Here is a 20,834-nt window from a genome sequence, read left to right on the forward strand (position 1 = left end):
ATAAAAAAGATAGTAGGCAGGACATTCTAAATTACCGTGGAATAGCCAAGCTCTGTGCCATATTGATGCCGAAGTTGTGCGAGCTGATATTAACTTACAACATCAATGCTACTCATTAATGTCCCCATCTCAGCATGGTTTTATAAAGCGTCGGTCCACAACAACAAACCTTCTTGAATTCACGTCTTTTACAAGAAATTGATTCAAACAAAAGTACGATGTTAAGGTCGTCTCAACGAAGTGAAGCTTTTGACTCAGTTAAAAAATCTATATCGATTCGGTTTCCATATACGCCTAGTCTTTCCAAAAATCTCCTTATCAGCTCCAGGTCCACTTCTCTTCGTCTTATTAATAAAGGATACAAAATAATAAAAATAAAAAACGACCTGCATTTCTTGGGTCTACTACTCTGATGTATGCTTATGATGTCAAAATCTGTATTCACATTTAAAAGTATGGATTCGCAAAATCGTTTGCAAAATGACCTACATATACTACAATCCTGGTGCGCTAGTAATAATCTTAGCTTAAACCAGAGCGGTAAAAGGACATAATATTGCACTTGATGTTATGTCCTTTAACCGCTCTGGACCAATGGCATCTACTTATTTTCTGGGCTGAAATCAGCTTATACGTATTTCACAAACATCAAACTTAATATTGACAGAATTTTGTTAATGCTTGACCTAGTGATATAAAAAACAAACAAGATACAATGTTATAGCGTTCCTCAAAATAAATAAAAAATAATAAAAGAAATCTAATTATTTATAATAGTTGATAAAGAAAAATTGTTATCAGACTTTTATAATAAAAATTTTAAACAACTGTTAAAAATGATTTTTTTTACATAAAACTTACAATTGTTACGGTCCCATTAGTTTTCAATGTAACCAAATAAACATTTCATTAAAATTTTGAAAAAAGTATTGCTCATGAAAAATGTAATTAAATAAAAATTTTTAAGTGCAATTGATTTATTAAACCATAATCGCTTTTAGCAGCTGCATATCTTGGATGCCATATTTAATATAATATCTGGCTAAGAATTGGTAACTTTCTGAAGACTTACTTCACCCAGAGAAAAATTAAAATTAAACATTCAAATATTTGAGTGTAACTTATTATTTTAACATAAGCGGTTTTAGCATTAAAAATTTTTTTATAATCACTACTTTTTTCCAGAGCTAATGAAATATTTTTTGATCAAAAAAATCTGTTTAGTAGATTTTGAGTTCTGATTTTCACGAACTTAAAGTCGTTTTCGGAAATTCGATTTAAAGTTTTTCATACGTGAAAACGGCCGGGCGTTTAATCTGTTAGTTTTACTCGGATTAGCTTTAAATTTGTGAAGAAAAAACTTTTCAACACATTGTTGACTCAGAAAAAAAAAACAATTAAAAAAAAATTAAAAGATAAATTAAAGAAAAGAACTACCACGAACTAATTGTAAAACGATGAAAGCTTTTATCTCTCGTGGTATAATGATGTAAAAATTGTATTATATTGCAAAAATGTACATACCTTGCTCTCGAAGAACTTTAACTGCTTCTAGCACTCGTTTGGTATAAATACATGGCTCATAATTGTCCATTTCAGCTTCAACCACATTACAAACTCGCGATGAACGACCCTGAATAGCTCCAGCAGTCGCACGCAAGTCTTTGGCATCACCCACTTGTAAAGCCATTACACATTTATTTACATCTTCAAGAATGTGATTTTCGGATACTGCCAAAAAGTCATCAATTGTTGTTATATCATCAACTGCTTCGGTTAAAATACGAACTTGCACCTCCCAAGCTTGCCGATATGTAGTCATATTTTCTTGAGCTACTTTTGAATTGGGTCGTACAGTCAAAATGGAGGCTGCATTTATTACCTGTGGGCAAAGACTTTCAATTTGGGCTGCAGCATATCGAACCATTTTAACACCATCTTCATTGCTTGACATGCTACATACTAGATTAGCTACTTCAACTAGTTTTTCAGCGTGCTTAGTGAAAATCTCGGCTTTTTCACGAACTTTTTTTTCGTTGCCGGTTTTGGCAGCTTCAATTAAATCTAGCAATGGAGTTGTAGTCTCCAAAAATGAGTCCGATACATGATCAACTACAGCTTTTCGTAATTGTCTTCGCAGGTCACGAGTTTTGCGACACATTTGATCAATTGCTCTAGTAAGTCCGGGGCCGTTATCTTTTTGACTCATCTGAAAAAAATGGTTTTCAGAAAAATTTAAAATACACGGGAAAACGGGTACGAGCAATAACTGTCAGAGCAATAACGGTCGCTAGCAAGATTTCACTCTTAAAAGTGAAACAAAATTATATCCTTATGCACAATATGGATAAAGCTAAATAAAATTATTTCTTAACAACAAAGCTTTACCATGGATAGGTTTTAAAGGATTAAAAATGATTTACCTCATTGAAAAAAAAATTCTTAAAAATTGGTTTAAAATTTTGTTGTGTTTTTTTTATTTTATTTTGATCTGTGTCTCGTTGTGTTTAAGATTCACACACTGATCCAACAAGCAAAATTGGCATCGGTCCTCATTTTACACTTGTAGTGGTAGGTTCAAGACGTTATTGTATGCACCTGCTTACACAGAAAATTACTTACGTTTGACATGTATTCAGACAGCAAATCTTGTAATGCTTGCCTTACAGCATTGCATTCGGCGACAATTCTCTCTCGTCGTTCGTCTCTAGTACAGTCTGCATCCGCCATTAGTGCAGCTGCACTAATAATACTCTCTAAGCGTTCTTCAAGCAATTGTCTTGAACGCTTTTCGCTATAGGTCATCGGATCCATAACAATTCCTTCCTGCAACCATGAAAAAAACGTTGGGAAAAATTATATAATAAATGAAATCAAGAAAACCCTTGCAGCTATTGCATAAATTGAGTACTCATTAAAATCATGCAGATTTTCACGTCAATTATCCGATTGTTCCTATTTGAATAAAACTAAAATCGCTATTTTGAATTGTTAGACTATTTATTTGTTGAAAAGAATTTAAAAAAAATATTAATTAGAGAAGTTAAAACTTATGTTGTTTAATATTCCGATTGTGCCAATGGGTGCTATATGATATAGACGTCCAAATTTGATAAAATTTAAATCGTAATTACAAATAGTAAACCAGCTCTAAATACCGAAGAAATATAAAATAAATTTAAAAAAAAAACAGCTAAGTTATCATTTTTTTTTTTTTCATTTTTTTTGCCGATATTTCCGATGGTTGCTATAGATACCTGCAATAGGAAGACAACTTTTGGTATAGTTGCGTGCAGATAAATTTAAAACTTGCGTAGAAACCCAGTGATGCTTATCAAGAACATATATATTTTATAAGGTCGGAAATGTCTCCTTACCGCGTTGCAAACTTCTGACTGAAATTATAATGTAACAAGAAAGGAAGCAAACTTCGGCAAACCGAAGTTCATCTACCCTTGCAGCAAGAAATAAATTTGAAAACATTAAAATTAAGATTTACTTGCATATATGTTTAAAAACATTAAAGCTATGAAGATTTGCAGCTCAATTATTAGATAGTTATTTTACATATTTATATTATTTCTAAAGGAGCTATATAATATAGTCGTCCGATTTTGACGAAATTTATACCGTAATTCTGAAATATTTAACCATTACTATATGTCGAAGAACTAATAAAAAAAATTAAAAAACAGCAAAGTTATAATTTTTTTTGTATTTTTTTCCGATTATCCTATGGGAGCTATATGATATAGTCGTCCGATTTTGATGAAATTTAAACCATAATTCTGAAATAGTTAACCATTACTATATGTCAAAAAACTAATAGAAAAATTAAAAAACGCCAAAGTTATAATTTTTTTTATTTTATTTTTTCGATTATTCCAATGGGAGCTATATGCTATAGTCGTCCGATCCGGCTCGTTCCGACTTATATACCACCTGCAATAGAAAGACAACTTTTGGGAAAGTTTCTTACAGATAGCTTTAAAAGTGAGAGACTAGTTTGCGTAGAAACGGACGGACAGACGGACATGGCTAGATCGACTCGCCTAGTAATGCTGATCAAGAATATGTATACTTTATAGGGTCGGAGATGTCTCCTTCACTGCGTTGCAATCTTCTGACTGAAATTATAATCCGCTCTGCAAGGGTATAACAAGAAAATAAGCAAATTTCGACAAGACGAGGTTCATATAGCCTTGCAGCTATTGCAAAAATTAAATATTTTTGAAAACATTACAATTATGATTTACTTGCGTTCATTTTTAAAAACATTGAAGCTATGATGATTTGCAGCTTAATTATTCTATAGTTCCTATGGCAGCTAAATCATATCGTTTTCCGATCTCAATTAAATTAACTGAACTGTCAAATTATTAATTAGCCAAAAATAGGTTTTAGACAAAATTACAAAATAGAAAAGTTACATTTTATAATTTCTTTTAAATTAAGTTTTTTGCCATATGACATAGTCGTCCGATTTTGATTAAAATTTAACCGTAATTCTGAAATATAAATGTCGAAGAACTACAAAAAAAATTAAAAAAAAACAGCAAACTTTGCTTTCATTTTTTCATTTATTTTTCTGATTGTTCCTGTGGGAGCTATATGCTATAGACGTCCGATCCGGCTCGTTTCGACTTATAGACTACCTGAAATAGAAATGCAACTTTTGGGAAAGTTGCATGCAGATAGCTTTAAAACTGAGAGACTAGTTTGCGTAGAAACGGACGGATAGACGGACTTGGCTAGATCGACTCTGCCAGGGATGCTGATCAATAATATATATATACTTTAGGGTCGGAAACGTCTACTTCACTGCGTTGCAAGCTTCTGACTGACATTATAAGGGTATAAAAATTCTTATTTTAATTAAAGTGATATATTATTATTAATATAAGCTAGGCTATTATAGACAATTATTATTTTGTGATGAGAGGGCAGCACTGTGTTTTTTAAAATACTCCACAGTTTAAGCACAGTTTAAATTTTGTTGAAAATTCGCGTCGATGGAACCGAACTTTGCTTGGATCCGATGCTCCGTTCAAAATTGATTCAAATAATACCTTTTTTTCGGTGTGTCGGTTTCGAAAACTTTTAGAGACTTGTGTTAGAATCCTGTAATAATTTAGTTTGTGTAAGACAAGTCTTTACAAAAAAAAAGGTTGTTTCACGACTTTGGAAGATCTAGCTTATTTAGTTCAGAAAACTAGATTTTCCTTGAATTAAGAAAAACATGGCCTAATTTTAGGAATATTGGCCTTAAATTTGTGCTTTTTATTGGGTTTCGTTTTAAGTCATGTTTCCTAAATTTTATATTTAAAGCACAAATTTAAGTAATTTTTCCTAAAATTACGTCATGTTTTCCTTAATTCAAGGAATCTAGTTTTCTGAGTGTAGGACAACTATACGTCAGAAGAGATTTAAATTGTTTGCTGGTAGCCTGGTAGCATAATTGGGCTATTGTCTAAAAAACTGTATGTGTGAAATCAGGGTTTTTTTTAATCAACTTAATTTAGTATAATTTGGGTGACCGAATATTTACAGCGTTATGGAAGAAGACGGGAAGAGGTATATAAGTGAGTAGAAGGGGTGGGTAAGGGGAAAGAAGATCCTGAATCCCTGCGGTACTACCGCGAGGCTTTGCTCCGTAGGGTCGCTTCATAAAGACCGCTTCGAAGCTGCTAATCCGGTTCAAGAACCCTTGGTCCGAAATCAGCTGATCTCCTAAGATCGTTGAGTCCCCAAAGTCCTATAAAATACCTTATCGGTCGTGGTCGAACCGTGGGCAAGTAATATTTACATGCCCAACGGTTTCCTCGACGCCGCAGCTGGGACAGTTGTGGTCGTCATCGTGGCCAAACTTTGTGAGGTAACGTCTGAAGAACCCATGTCTGCTTAGGATCTGGGTCTGCCAGAAATAAATTCTTCTTGACTTTTTTGCGTTCATTTGGCTACTCTGGTATGATCCGAAAGGTCCAGCGTCTTTTCGTCGACTGTTGCCAGCGGGTCTGCAACCCTTCCATGCTTCTTCCACGAGCGTAAGCCTTGGCTGTTCGCCTGTGAGATGAGGTGCACAGTCCTCCCAACATCTAAAGCTCATCGTGGATCTCCTTTGCCTCAACCGCCAGCAAATCTAAAGGGACCGTGCCAATTATGACGTGGGCTGCGTCATCCGATAACGCTCGGAAACCAGAGCACACTCTAAGATACAAAGCCTGTCCGTAGATTTCAGACCCTTCATGTACGGCGTACAGGATTGTAGCCTTGCACACTGTCTGAAGGAGAATTCTGCGTCCCTGCTTTGTTTTTCAGCATTATCCGCGATAGCGCTCTAGCTACGTTGGCCACCTTTTTGTTCGTTTCCGCGAGGTGCTCCCGGAACGACAGCCTTGTATCCAAAAAAAACTCCTAGATATCGTTTCGCTTTCGCCGACTTTAGCGAGATGCCTTCGACTCGAATGGCACGACTCTTTGGTGCGCTATGTCAAGCCCAACCGAAGAGAGCTATTGTAGCCACTGAAGCGTTTCCTATGCCTTCAGCTTCTTGGATGGCTTTTTGACACGATTACTATGGCTATATCATCTGCAAAACCTATGACCTTTGTTTTTCCCGGTAGTGGTAGTCTCAATGCTCCGTCGTACATTGCATTCTACAGCAACGGTTCCAGTACTGACCCTTGAAGTACTCCGCAAGTTACTCTATGTTTGAGCGTTCCTCGGTCTGTGTAGAACAGCAGAAAATGATCGCTGAAGTACGACTGTATGATGCCCACCAATGCATCCGGTACGCCTAAGTGCTGTACTTCTTTGGTGACGTCCCACAGTGCCGAGTTAATGGAATTCTTGATGCTCGAGGTCACGTTTAAAAAGTACTCTTTACTGACTCGCAATTGCATCGACCGTGGATTTTGCTTTCCTTAAGCCAAATTGCATTGGTGAGAGGTCTCCCTCAGCGAATTTGGCTTCCTACAGTCTGTGGTCTATCAAGCATATTGGCCTGCAGGACGACGGACCCTTCGGTGGTTCGTTCGGCTTGCTTAGCAAAAATAACTTCTGGACTTCCATCGCTCAGGAAAAATGCGTTACGTGAGGCACTGGTTGAAGGCGCTGGCGAATGCTTCAGGGAGCTCAATCGGCTCATCTTAACCGCAATTTCTGGGATTGTCTCTCCCCATATGCAAAAGAATTATTGTGTTTTTTGGTGGGAAAAACGTCATAGTCATTCGAAATTTCAGTCAGAAGTTTGCAACGCAGTGAAGGAGACATTTCCGACCCAAAAAAATATATATATCCTTGATCAGCATCACTAGGGGAGTCGATCTAGCCATGTCCGTCTGTCCGTCCGTTTCTACGCAAACTAGTCCCTCAGTTTTGAAACTTTCCCAAAAGATGTCTTTCTATTGCAGTTAGTATATATGTCGGAACGAGCATAAAGCTCCCATAGAAACAATCGGAAAAAAAATTTTAAAATTTTAACTTTGGCGTTTTTTAAGTTTTTTTTTTTAATTCTTCAACATACCTTCTGTCATAAAAGTACCGGGACTGGATTAATTAAAAAGCCTGTGCTGAACCGATTTTTGAATTTTTTTTTTTTATTATGTTGTTAACAATGTTCTGCATTACGAAGTGAAATTTGTAAGCGAACTGTCTAGTACCTTGTTTACAGTCGCTGGTTACGTCAGTCTATGTTCTAGTTGCTTGCCGAATTTCATAATGAAATTCCAAAAGAGCTGAATTTCCTGCAAAGAGAATACCGAAAGCAGGTGTCTGCCGACATGCTGGATCGCGCTAATTCCGACACCACGTTCATGAAACGTATCTTTACAGCTGATGGGACGTGGATGTATGAATACGACACGCTTACAAGTCAACAATCGTCCGAATGACGACCGAAAGATGCTCCAAAACCGAAAAAGCCGCGCCAAAGCAAGTCGAAAGTCAAGGTGTTGCTCATTATTTTTTTCGATATTCACGGTCTAGTGCATCATGAGTTCGTGCCACAGGGACAGACGGTCAATAAGGAGTTTTACTTGACCGTACTTCGGTGCTTGCGTGAAAGAATTCGGAAAAAACGACCGGAATTGTGGGCAAACAACTCGTGGATTTTTCACGACGGCAACTCGCCGTCGCATCGAGCTACGATTGTGAACGAATACAAGGTAAAAAACTCCATAAATACCATCGAACAACCTCCGTATTCGCCAGATTTAGCCCCGTGCGACTTCTTTTTGTTTCCTCGACTCAAGTTGCAGCTCCGTGGAACCCGTTTTAGCACCATTGAAGACATCAAACAAAATTCGGCACGGGAGTTGAAGGCTATCCCGGAAAACGCCTATAAAAAATATTTTAAAGACTGGCAGAATCGCTGGCATATGTGTATTGCCTCTAATGGGGACTACTTTGAAGGCGACAAAATAAATTTGAATTATTAAATGGAAAATGTGTGTTTTATTAACCCAGTCCCGGTACTTTTTTGACAAAAGGTATAACAATGGTTAAAAAATTCAGAATTTACGCTTTAAATTTCATCAAAATCGGACGACTATATACTCCCATAGAAAAAAGCGGAAAAAAAAAAAAATAAAACTTTGCTGTTTAATTGGCGGCCATCCACCTGGCAGCTTGCGCGTAACCCCTCAGTAATGAAGAGATGGAACCGGATGAGGAAACGAACCACACAGGCTATGTGTCAACCGACACAGACTTTGTGTCGACACCCGGAGCAAACTTTCGGACGTTCCAGAGGAGTTAGAAGCCACAGCTAAAGTGCCTCACGACAAGCGCAATAGATGTAATTGTTATTCAAGAACCTTGGATAGTGGGTAACAAAATGTGTGGACTTAACACCCCCAGGTATAGCACATTTTACAACAGTGGTAAGGACAAAACCAAAACTTGCATCCCTATTACTTGTAAGTCACACCTTAACGCCTATTTTCTTCCTCAGTTTAACGACGGTGACCTCACAAAGGTCAGACTAGAGCTAGACACCCACAAAAGACATACCATCGCATCTTTTTACCTAGCCCATGACCACAAACACCACATTGCACACTGGTCCCAAAGTCCAAAATTTGTGCAAGAACCCAATTTTTTTTTTTAGGAGTTGGGCAAAAACAATATTTTATTGCGATAGAGTAATATTCAGGGCAATTGAAAATAAAAGAGTTTCAATTGAAATTGCATCCCTGCGATCGCTGGCAGTCCTGGAAATCAGCTGATCGTTTACCGCAAACTTTGGCATTGCTTTCTCGTGAAATTAATGCAAAGTTTGAAAACAAATTGTGTAAAATCTAATATCTCGATTGCAATAATTCAAAATAGATGATAATTGTGCAGGTATGTGAAATATTATGTAATATTGCAATATTTGTTATATGTGTAATTTCTTTATTAATATGTGTTTTTGTGATGTTATGTGTTTTAGCAATTCTAACCTAACTTATGTCGTGTTCCGTGGAATAAAGGTATATAGTATTTAATCGTATTTAAGAAACTATTGATACAGATGTTATCTTTAACATATATATTTTTTGATTACACTAATTTTTTTTGTCCGTTTTTGCCCGATTCCATGAAATATTGTTTTTTGACAGACAACATCGATTTGAGCTATGCTGAAATGGTAGAGGTTTGGCTGGCAAATGGTCGTGAAAATAAAAGTATTTATGATTTTGTGCTGCAGCATATTATTAAAACATTAAAGGAACATATAAAGAACTCAATAGACAAGAAAATAGCAAACTTTGTTGCTGCATTAAAAACACGGTTAAACAATTGTAACCGGAATGTTTCAAGACTTAAGAAGAAGCTGGCTCGCATTACGTTTCAAAATCAAATTATTACCATCTGATTTTATGGAAGAGGCCCCCAAAAATTCAGGACGCCCACGACTAAACTATGATGCAGGAAGTTGCCGATTAAAGCAAAGATTAGCTGCCGATCTTTCATCTAAAAATAATAACGACGTTAATCTTCTTGCTCATGCAGCAAACTTGGCTGCAAAAAAGGCGCGATTGACCGTTGAGGAAGTATCTTCCAAAGCAGAGCATGTACCTTTCACTCCAGAAGAAGCCTTAGACTTTTTAATTGAAAACGGCTTTACAAAAAAACAGTATATGAGCATAAGGCTGCAAAGTAAATGCAGGAATTGCGACATTTATCCGAGCTACAAAAAAATTATCGCTGCAAAAGATAAGTGCAGGCCAAATGTCAATTTCTTAAATAATAATATTAATACAGATGATGCACATGATGATGGAGATGACTTGGACACAACTGAATTTACTAATGACTATTCTTTTGATTTAGATGTAGAAAATGATTAATTTAATAAATATATGTGATAAAAAAAATAAATAAAACTAGCCGAAAACTTTCCTCGTTTTCTATTTTAGTTATTTTTTCATTTAAAATATTTATTTTCTGATAAGAAACTAAAATCTAAGCCATGTAAAACTGAAAGCAATTTCAATTGACAAACGGACGTATGAGTAATTTTGTTGTTTATAAGGGGAGGTAAGGAAGGCGTGGCCCGATCGCAAACCATTTTTGCGCAGGCTTTTTATATCCAACAACCATTAACTGTACCAAGTTTCAAGCGTATATCTCCATTTTTCTAATTACTGCACAAATTTTGGACTTTGGGACCAGTGTGCATTGCAAGAACGAGTCCATGCTCCCTCAACAAAGAAACTCGTCGTAAGAGCGGACGCAAACTTGTCAAACTTATATATCTGCAATAAAGGTAATGACTCGACCTTAATCACTAAGACAAGAAAGGGATGTTTTGGATATTACTCTATCCTCCGAGACTCTGATTGACCAAATCGGGGAATCCTTCTCCTACCTCCGTTCCATAGAATTTACCAAAGATATACTATACCTAAACCCCACGAATATAACCATTCTTAGGAAAACTAACACTTTGGGGTTGCTACACAAAAACCGTAGCCACTAACCTAAAGACCCTCCCTTCCTTCACTCCCAACACCCGGAAAGAACTTGAGAAGATAGTCGACATCCTCACAGATACCTGCGGTATACCTTGAAAAAAGCCTGCCCCAGTAGGAAGGTCAAATCTACTCATAAACCCCTATGGTGGGCTGCAAACAACACCACCGAGGCAGCTCGGCTAAGGAAGATTCTACCTAAATCTCCTACCGCCATAGGATATCTTAAAAAACCTACAAGCCATTGGACAGAAGAAACTCTAGAGTTGCTTCTAGGCACTCACCTCCCCTCTAACCTCCAAGAAGCAACAACTTAAGTAATTTAGAACCTCTTGACGAGCAAGAAATCCTAGAATTATCAAGCGCAGAGCGCATAAAATGGGCTACAAGCACGTTCAAGCACTTTAAGTCCCCAGGACCAGACGGTTTTTTCCCAGCACAAGACCCTTCATATTATCATGACGTAGTTAACCGTTATCATATATAACTCCCTATTTTGGCAGCATATACTCATCCCCAAAGCTGGGAAACCGTCACACACATCCCTTAAAGACTTCAGACCAATAAGTCTATCCTCATTCCTACGTAAAACCCTGGAAAGGCTGATAGACACCAATATTAGAACCACAGTAGACCCGAACCTTTCCTGAAACCGTAATCCAAGATTGAAAAAGGATTCCAACATAAGAAAAACTTCGGCCTTTCTAGACATAGATGAGACTCAGCATAGTCAACCCAGTAGCAATCTTCCGAGCACTGACTAGTCTTAAAGTCTTGAAGTTGAACAAACCCTGGCGAGGATCATACACTAAATGCTCATCATCAGAATGGAGACCTCTACTATGGGATCGGGTCTCGCTACAATGAGGAATTCTCTCCCCTCTACTCTGGATTATAAAATAATGATAATTCAATGAACTACTACAACATCTAGAAAAAAAAAAGGGCTTTAATTCAAGGTAAACACCCAGAAACACTCTGCAACCTCAAGAGATATCTCGTTTTTGTTTAATATGGAATTTAGAAAAGCTAATAGAATCGACTTGTGCACAAAGTTTATGACAAGTAGTTTTTAGCATCATCATGCCTTTCAAAGGCAAAGCTGATAATCTGGATAAAGGGGCCACATCAGTAATTGGGTGAGTGGTGTGAACTAGGTGGCCCTCATTGTTCGAGGGTAGAACGGAGCTTCTTGATGCCACACCGGAGGTCTCAGGAATAATTGGAGAAGTAGGCTGGGAACAGGAACATCAACAGCATTGGCTGGAGCAGGTGCCTCCCAGTTTTGAGAAGCTTCGGTCTGTGGTCCAAGTAGTGCAGAATCAGAGTTAGAGTGGCTAGGACTATGCAGCATTTGACCCCACATTGTGCATACGCGTGAGCCGTTCTAAAACGTCCAATGGATAAGCCAATGCTGCCAGACCGACTGACCGTTCCAAAAACTATATATGGATCCTACACCCTTATCCGAAATCTAATAATCGAGTTATATATGGCGACCAACAAAAAAGATGCGTTTTACAATGGATATAAAATAAAATATCCCCAACATTGCGGTTTTGGCAACTTTAAGTGCTCTTTAAGTATAAATGTAGTCACTTTGCATTTCGCCCCGAAAGGCACAATAGGGATGTTAGGCTTATGCGATATTTAAACAAATAAAAATGGGGAATTACTGTGGATAGTTCAAATTTGGCTTAGTTACAGTAGTCCATATTACAATATTTCATTTGTTGTATTCAATGCGAAAGTTCTTTGCAATTCTGTTTGCTGTGATTATTAAGTACCATAAGTACCTTTAGAGTGCTTGAGGGCATATAACGCGACCCAATTCGTATTGTCAGTATTAAGGGCTTATATAGGGCGAGACCATACAACTTGTTAAAAGAAAATAGTACGGATTTAAAAGCTAACATCAAAGCACCAGATGTTCCCCATATCTTTGTGAATTTGTCATTGGACCAATTTAAATTAAGCAAATTTTATAATTTTTATCCAGTTGTTATACATTACATTGTGGTATTTCCAGTATTGCACGGAATACTAAAGAAAACCTACTCTTTAACATCTTAAAGTGTCCTTTAGGGCGTTTTTTTCTAAGGATTTTTACTTTCACCATTTTAAATAGTAAATATTGGTGCAAAATAAATTTAATAAATATCCAAACAATTTTAAATTAATTCTATGACCTTGCACATTGGTCTCATAATTTCCATACAAAATACTCATACGGCACGTAAGTCAGTATGAGTTTTGGGCAATTGATGTCGTTCACAAAAGGTAAGAAAATGGAGAACAGAAAAAACATTTGGTTGGAAAGCTGAATTTCGTTTTTGAAGAAACAACGGATCCAATGGCTAATGAATAAGGGGAAGGGAAAGCTTGTGCTAGTACGATTAACATTTTTTTTAATATTAAAATATTCTTTATATAACAGACACGGTTTGCTTTAGAAGATGTTTCCTATAAAGCAAAGGACAATCCCTAATAGTATTCACATTACAAGATGCTAGAAGCTCTTAAAAAAAAAAACGGAGCAAGTTCAAATTGGGCAAAAACGGAGCGATTATAAAGAACTCTTGAATTTATCAATTTTATTCTTAAATGGAATTAGGTAAAAAAAAAAACAAATAAATTTATGCATTTTTTATTCATTTATGCAAGTTTCAATTTTAATTTCAGCTGCAAATTAACATTGGTATAGAAAATTTTAATGAATTTTAATTTCCCGACTACGAAAGTAACCTGAAGTAAAACATTTGCGTTAAGACCTGTGCAATTAAAAATAAGCGCGTATGAAATGTTAATAAAATTTTAGCAAATGTTTTGTTGGCCACCATTCACACTTAATTGGGTCACCAAATTTTATATATTTTAAAAATATGTAAAAACTGCTAAACACAAAAAAGAAGAAATTCGATTTCTTGATCCCATCACGGGATCAATAGCCATACGGATTTTTTATTTCATAAGCAGTTTGTAAAAGTAACAAGTTTACCTTTTCGTCAAGACCCAATAAATAACACCAAGTCCACGCCAACTATATGAAAACAAAATATTTTATCAAAGGCAACAGTACGTATGAGTGATACACTTTAAAGTCAATGCGCAGACCACAAATCGCATGTTGCTCTACTTTTTTTTTTTGCAAAGCCTTTAATGCACTAAAGCGCATAGGATAAGGGGATGACACTGTCCATGTAAACGTTACATAAAAAACCGAGTTTAAAAAATCGACCTAACTTATAAGACTTTATGCAAAAATACAGGGTGCGATATAAATGTTTTACGTAAGATTAGCACCAGTCTTTGTTGACGGCCGTTGTTGACCGCAAAGTATGGTCATCATTTTATTGGTTATCAAATGAACATGAAAACTAATTTAAGGTTACCACCTAAAATACATTTACCTCGTCAGTAATCGCTAGCGTTCGCCAACTCTAAGTGTAGTAGTTAGTTTAGAGAACAATTATGTTTTTGTACAAAAACTGTTCCTCTTTAATGAGAAATCATTGTTTGCATAGTAGAATTCCACAAGCTTTACTTGTAAGTTAGTAAGGAATTTTGGATACCAGGTGCATAGAACACTACCATTTTTTTTCCAATTCGCTCAAAAGTTTTCTAAGCTCTAGCCGGTCATTTTTCCGCAAGTGACGAAAAAATATTCATTATCATAGCTCAAGTCAATTCTTACTCCTCGACGATGGAACTGCATTGTCAGCCAACACCCCTCACTATAAGTTCATTTACTCTGTCTCTCCACATCAGCCATTACCACGGGATAGGACAGGATAGCATAGAATAGTTTTTTTTGCGGCAAAGCAATGGACAAGCAGCGGCAGAGCGGCCGCAGAGGACTTAATAACTCAATAAGTTCTAAAACAATAGCATAACTGAGTCCAAAAACTTAAGTCTCATGTCTTAGAGCAGGAACTGCAGAGAGTTTCATCTGAACGGACGTGTAATTCGACACTCCTCTTTCACACTGTTTTTTTTCGGAGTTTTACGTACTTTGCTTAGCTCGGTTGTCAGTAACCCTGCTACCTACATAAATACGTATTATACATATATAGTCATTAAAAGTTAATGACGGTATATTTTATTAAATAAGCTGCCAATTGACTATTTTTCTTATTGCTCTGCATGGTCATGGTGGCTGCTGCTCTGCTGTTCAACGCCTACATCTGACCGCTCTTCACCCCGCTGCTGCTTCAACGTTTATACGGTATCTGCTCCGCTGCCGTTAAGGGCTTGCAGCTGCTGCCCAACATTTCTCGCTTACACTTGAGGCTGATACTGATGCTCACAAACTACACTCGCGCTCCTCTCTTCTTCTGTGCATAGTGACCTGATAATTAACCAAAATGACCGTCGTTTGCACTGCTAATAAATGCGAGTATATTAGTGGCGATACCTACCTGATCTGCTGGTTATGTGATAACTGTTCGCATGTTAAGTGTGCTGGAGCTGGCTTCAACGGCCGTGTTGGGGTTTTACCTGGGCCTGCACGTCTTGCCGCGAGATGACGGATAAATGCGTACGTTCATGAGGCAAACTAGGACTGGATTTATTGAAGTTCGTAAAATCTTCAACGCTATGAATGAAAAATTCCTGGCAGTGGAAGCTCAGTTTCTTGGACTTAAGATTCTTAGCGAGTCAACGAATAGAAAAATCCCAAATAATAATCTTCAACTTCCTGTTTATGATTTACCATCCATCTCGATAATAATATGGACCTTTCGCCGAACTACTTAACACCGTCTCTGCCACTGGCTCACACTTCCCCTTGTGGACCTTCTTTTGTTCCCTCGCGTGCCTCATTGGCTACGGAATCACTTGGCAATGTTCTACCGCAAGAAAACATGGTCTCTCTTGAATTACAACTTGCTCCTGTTGCTACCAACTCTGCTCCTACATCCGCTTCTACATCTGGTGCTGTTTCCTTCCCCAACGATATGCCTGGCCCAAGCCTTGCGGCTCCTAAACGCACTTATGTTCCTTTAAGTGGTGTTCCGAGAAGTAACCGTTCAAGAAACAGCGTGGCAACTTCTGATGTCTCTGGGATTCCTCTGAGTGAGGTTATTCAAAAATCAATATTCGTGACGACTCTCTTCTTTTAAACTCGTATCTTTGATTCTTATTTCTCTAAGGCACTTGATTCCACACTTTGGTCAGTTAATACTTTAGTACATGAATATTTTCAGAAAGACCAGCCTCGTGGCTCAAAATCAGCTGCTTCAAAAATCTAAGTAAAACGAATCTTTCAATTTTATACCAAAATGTGCGAAGCCACTGGGTAAACTGAGTAAGGTGTATGTTAATAGTCTTTCCACCGACGCCGACGTTATTGCGTTAACTGAAACATGGCTAAACTCTTCGGTTTCCGATCAAGAAATATTCGTTGATAAGTGTTTTACCTATGGAACTGACCGTATTAATTGCAGTTTACAAATCACTTTCATCGGAGATTTTTCCTTTTGAAAACCCGCATTCCATTGAATTCGTTGCAGTTAAAATTAATATCAATAACATTAATATTTATATAACTTGCTTTTACATTCCACCTAGATCTGATACTTCTCTCTATTTAATGCACCTGTCTGCCATTTAATTAGTATCCTCTTCTATTGTCGATGAGGACCACCTAATTATAATTGGCGATTTTAACATATCTAACGTGTCTTGGATTTATTCATTGGACTCCAATCTGTTTTTTGTCGAAAACCAGCACGACTTTATCGACGGCCTGACGGTCTTGTCTCTGGGTCAGATAAACTTTGTTAAGAAACATATGGATAGACTTTTTGACTTAATATTTGTTAATAACGACACTCTCGCAAATGTCCTCAGAAGCCCTCCCTTTTCTCTGCCTTGTTGAATGATGAGATCGTTGCAAAAATTCAGACTAAGGCGGCCTTACCCTGAAAACATCCCTGTTCTAAGAAACTGTGCCGAAGCTCTGTCTTTGCCAATCACGTTTCTATTTAACTTACCTTTATTATCTTCAGAGTTTCCGAGAATTTGGAATGAATCTCTTATTACTTGTATTCCAACTCATAAAAAAGGTTCAGGGTCCGATGTTAAAAATTATCGTGGTATAGCCAAACTTTCTGTTATACCTAAACTTTTCGAGCAGCTGGTCACTTGTCAACTTCAACATATATGTGCCTCCATTATTTCTCTCGCACAACATGGCTCTTATTGGTTTTCTGCCCTCAATATATTGATCAACAAAAATGAATCAAGTCAGTCCATAAGCAATTTTTATTATTTGCTCTTCGACAGCTAAATTGGGACCCGGTGAGGGGTTTGCCACCTTACTCGGCAAGGTTAATGTTAATTGATTTAAAGTCTTTAAAACATCGTAGAATGTGCATCGGAGTAATTTTATGGCATAAGCTTATCATAGGTGAGGTGAACTCTGGCCTCCTCCTTAGCTATATTGACATCGCTGTTCGCTCAAGATTTAATCGTACTTTTTGCCCTATTCACTTGCCAATTTGTAGATCCAACTTTGCCCTTCATGAGCCCTTTGCTTTGTGCTTTGTTCAAATTATAATGCAGTGTATCCTGTAATACCTTTGGAAAATTCTATTGATGGGTTGTCATCAAACATTTATGCTTTTCTCGAATCTTGTAATATTTATTTATTTAAGTTAACTTATTTTAGCATGTAGGTGTAAATTAGCAGTTAGTTGTTGTTAACTATAAATCAATAAAAGTTAAAGATAAGATAAACAAAGTATACGTGGCTCCCAAAAAAGCGTGTAAATATAATAAACTGTTAACTTTTTGTCATATTCTGATTCGTAATTTTATGTGCCTACCCCTCGAAGTGAGTAGGGGCGTATCGTTAAAAATTTCCCCGTATTGTCGTTTGGCATCATAGAATTATATGATAAAAAAAATTATTTTCACAAGCACTTCATTGCTTACATTAATAAATAATTAACAATTAACATACGGACTGGCTAGATCGATTCGGCTATTGATCCTGATCAAAAATATACTTTATAGTGTAAACGAGTAACGGGAATAAAAAATAGAGTAAAGCCATTCAAATGCACAAAATTCGAAATGTATTGAATGGAATAAAATGCGTATTTGACTAAATGTGTTCATTTTTTAAATTTGTCTTTTCCTGGATATAGTCGTCCGATAACCAAGACTTTTTAACATGATCAGTTATAGGCTTTAGGATATATACAACCAGTTTGATAAAATCTCTAATACTATAAAAACATATTTTAGGGCTAAGCCCAGCGTTAAAAACACAAACTTAAATAGAACGGCGAAATCCACCATTTCGGCCTGATTGTTCCTATGGCAGCTATATGATATATCCGTTTAATCTCCACCGGTTTTAAACTGGATCTGCGAACGCATTAAAAAATACGATTGCGAAAGTTACAAATCTTTAGCTATTAAGCTGACATGACTTTATCAACTCATTTAGTGATTGGTTATATGATTATCTAGTGGGGACAGTGAAACTTCAGAGAATAAGTTCAATAAGGTCAGAAGACAAGAATTTGGCATTCTAAAAATTGTTGCTCACTTTTGCCAAGCTGGGCCAGAAGTGCTGGTGACCATGACAAGAAGGACAAGGCTTGCCCATTCCTTCTGCCTATCTTTTTAGAGGCGATTGAAAGACGTAAGCTGGATTCAAAAGCGTATCCTTAAAACATCTATACCCTCGGCTCACAAAACTTTTTTACCTCGCGTCTTCCTGTATCCTCAAATCAGCTCTTACCAGCATGTGTTTCACGCCACAATGTAATGGGCCCACTATGCCAGCAAAACATTGTGACTGCTGACAAGACCTCTCTGACTGAACGACCGGTCAAGACCTGTCAGAAGCCTTCTGAAATCAGTTGTTATATTAAGGTGAAGCAGCATGATGGCTTAGTTATCCAATCTCTGGAGGTTGAGCACTTCCACCAGGAACGCAACATTGACATTCTACTTAGGCATTTTACCAGGCGTTATTTTTTCTGTACTTATGGATGTGCTGTACACTCTGCCAACCACCCTGATCGGCATCGTGGTGGTGCTGCCGTTATCGTTAAATCCTCCCTCGACTATCACCTGAGCGCCACAATATTAGAGCCTCATTTGCAAGCTGCATGAACGTCAAGATTTTGAAACTATAAAAACTAGAGATTTTAAATTCGAATTCTAGAAATTCTTGTAGTACGAAACAACATTTTTCTATTAGGTAACACTTCATTACTATGACACTGCCTTAATTATAAAATTTTAGCTTTTAGATCCTTCATTTTAATGTCAAATATAATAACAATTTTATAAAGTTTTTGGTCGCTATTTAAGTTATTAAATTATAAGCTTATACTGCAACTGTTTGCTTAAATTATTTTATTGTTTGTTCCGTATAGAGTGGAAGGAACACAAGATCGTGAACATGATTTAAATGTTGTAATTTTTGATTTGTATTTAACGGAAATAATAGAAATCTTCATTATAATAATAGTAATCTTAATCTTACTTACGTCAAAATCGTCCAAAGCTGCAGCCAACTCTCCTGCTCCACTGTAAATATCTGTCGGTTGGGAAGACTTTCCTTGAGCAACATCGCTTATGGTATTGACAGCATCACACACTTGTTTCAGAATAAAATCGCGATTCACTTTTGCTAGATCTAGTTCGGGATGGCGAACATACACTTTTGACGCAGTTAAAAGCATAGTTGAATGTTTTTTAAGCATCGCACGAGCAGCTGCTAAGTCGTCCCTTAACTGAGGATCCTTAAGTTCCTGTTGCCGTTTGGCTGCTTGTTTTATAAGTTCTCCAGCATTTCGACCGAATTGCTAAGAAAGAAATTAGTACGATTTAGATTATTGTGGTACGATATTAATTTCTTAAATATTTTATGATCTTATAGCCAACAAGAAAAATAGAGCTAACTTCCGTTAAATTAATTATGAGAAAAAAGTCTAAGATGCTATATATAAAAATATCTGTAATATAATGAGAAACCAAACGTACCACCACCAATTTTATTACACGGTACTCGTTGAGTAAAAGGGTTTATTGTTATCGTTGAAAAGTATTTAACAGGTAGAAGGAATATTATATTTTCTTGAATAATAATAGGTCTATCTAGCCATGTTTGTCTGTCCGTCCGTATGAACGTCTCGGAAACTATAAAAGCTAGAGATTTTAATTACGGATTCTAGTAAATTTTTTACGCAGCGCAAGTTTATTTAAAAAATAAAAAATCGGTCATACCTATCGTTAGACTTAAAAATTTTCAAAATCGAGTTATAATTTATAAAGTAATACAGGCCGTTTCCGCTTTTCACTCGGAACTGAATTTTATAAAATTTTCGAATTTCCCTTCAAAATAAGAAATTTCCTTTCTTTTTGTCCCTTTTGTTTGTCAAGTGTTTGATTTGTCAGAGCTTTGCGGCCTCAGGGCTAATTAAATTTTGGCCCGCTGATGTCCCTCAGTTAATGGAATACTGTTTTAACGCGTACATATTTTCAAAATATTGTATGCCGCTTTATGGCCAGTGCTAAAAACTTCTGATGTCAGCGTTGTGACCTTTCACAAGTAGTGTTGAGAACGAGAGTTGCCAAAGGCGATGAAAAAGGAAACGAAACACGTTTCGCACCCATAAAACATTAAGTTAAGCGGTAAGTTAAGTTATGTTAAGTTTAAACTTTGAATAAATACCTATCTTACGACATTTAAACGAACACAAAAAGCCCCAGAAGAGTCCCAGAAAAATACTTTTTTTCGTACCATGACAACCCTTGCAGCCTCCTAAAATGCCGAATGAAATCGATCCTGAGGTGCAACCGCAAAATAATTTTTTAAAAGTCAAACAAGTTATTATTAACCAATTTTGTTAT

At 36.7% G+C, this 20,834-nt stretch overlaps 1 protein-coding gene across 1 annotated transcript in view; it reads right to left on the minus strand.

The window, feature by feature from the left end:
* LOC108146894 (catenin alpha) overlaps window positions 1–20,834 on the minus strand; it is a 121,198-nt gene that overhangs the window by 71,444 nt on the left and 28,920 nt on the right. Inside the window, exons 3-5 of the mRNA XM_041708559.1 lie at window positions 19,469–19,786; window positions 2,623–2,826; window positions 1,525–2,209 (exon numbers count right to left, since the gene is read on the minus strand). Of these exons, the coding sequence (XP_041564493.1) occupies window positions 1,525–2,209; window positions 2,623–2,826; window positions 19,469–19,786 (1,207 nt within the window). The remainder of the gene's footprint in view (window positions 1–1,524; window positions 2,210–2,622; window positions 2,827–19,468; window positions 19,787–20,834) is intronic.

Source organism: Drosophila elegans, unplaced genomic scaffold, assembly GCF_018152505.1.
Source record: "Drosophila elegans isolate 14027-0461.03 unplaced genomic scaffold, ASM1815250v1 contig_271, whole genome shotgun sequence".
In the NCBI taxonomy this organism is placed as follows: Eukaryota; Metazoa; Arthropoda; class Insecta; order Diptera; family Drosophilidae; genus Drosophila; species Drosophila elegans.